This window comes from Trichechus manatus, unplaced genomic scaffold (genome assembly GCF_000243295.1).
Source record: "Trichechus manatus latirostris isolate Lorelei unplaced genomic scaffold, TriManLat1.0 scaffold00273, whole genome shotgun sequence".
In the NCBI taxonomy this organism is placed as follows: domain Eukaryota; kingdom Metazoa; phylum Chordata; class Mammalia; order Sirenia; family Trichechidae; genus Trichechus; species Trichechus manatus.
The window spans coordinates 2,150,807-2,151,821 of record NW_004444209.1 but is presented as its reverse complement, the minus strand read 5'-3'; the positions used below and the strand labels follow the sequence as shown (position 1 = coordinate 2,151,821).

At 38.3% G+C, this 1,015-nt stretch overlaps 1 protein-coding gene across 1 annotated transcript in view; it reads right to left on the bottom strand.

The window, feature by feature from the left end:
- Positions 1–787: 787 nt before the first annotated feature.
- Positions 788–1,015, bottom strand: part of LOC101346968 (olfactory receptor 11G2-like) — a 5,561-nt gene continuing 5,333 nt past the window's right edge. Inside the window, exon 2 of the mRNA XM_012559577.1 lies at positions 788–935. Within this exon, the coding sequence (XP_012415031.1) occupies positions 788–935 (148 nt within the window). The remainder of the gene's footprint in view (positions 936–1,015) is intronic.

Sequence of the window (1,015 nt, the reverse complement as noted above, 5' to 3'; positions counted from 1 at the left end):
TTTGTGCATAAAACAGAGCAATACAAACAAGCATATTCCCAAGCCACAGGAATTTTCAGAGCTGAAATTGGCATTAATATCTTAAAAGGGAATTTTATTATTATTATTTTATAAAATGAGCTTTTTCTGAATTATTTGCTAAGATCATATTTGATATTCCAGGAGTCTGTCTCAGTTATCTAGTGCTGCTAGAATAGAAATACCACAAGCGGATGGCTTTAACAACAAGAGACTTATTCTCTCATAGCCTAGGAGGCCAAAAATCCGAATTCAAGGTGCCTACTCCAGGGGGATGCTTTCTCTGTCCACTCTGGGGGAAGGTCCTTGTCATCAATCTTCCCCTGGTCTAGGAGCTTCTCAGCACAGGGACCTTGGGTCCAAAGGACGTGCACACTCCTGCTCTTCTTGCTTGGTGGCATGAAATCCCCCTGTCTTTCTGCTCACTTCTTTTTTATATCTCAAAAGTGATTGACTTAAGATATAACCTAATCTTGTGGTTTGAGTCCTGCCTCATTAACATAACTGCCTCTAATCTTGCCTCATGAACATCATAGAGGTAAGATTTACAACACATAGGAAAATCACATCAGATGACAAAATGGTGGGCAATCTCACAATACTGGGAATCATGGGCTGGCCAGGTTGACACACATTTTTGGGGGACAAAATTGAATCTGTAACAGAAACCATTTTCACTTAGTAAGATACATCAATTTAAAGAAATGTAATTTAAAGGAATTTGCTTTATAGCCAATTTTAGGAATACACTTACTCAGAAAAGTATACACTACTGACAGCAGCTATCTCCTTCCAAAAAATCACTGGATCTGACCTTCGTTCCTTCCTTCATTTCTTCATTCCTTTGTTTCTTCCTCAAAGACAGAAGCTTATGCAGTACCATAATACACCAGCATAAAGGATTCACATCTGGAGTATATGTGAAGGTTTTGCATATGTGAAGTATATGTGAATAATGGATTCAGCAGATACATCACTGATTCTTTCCCTTAATTGG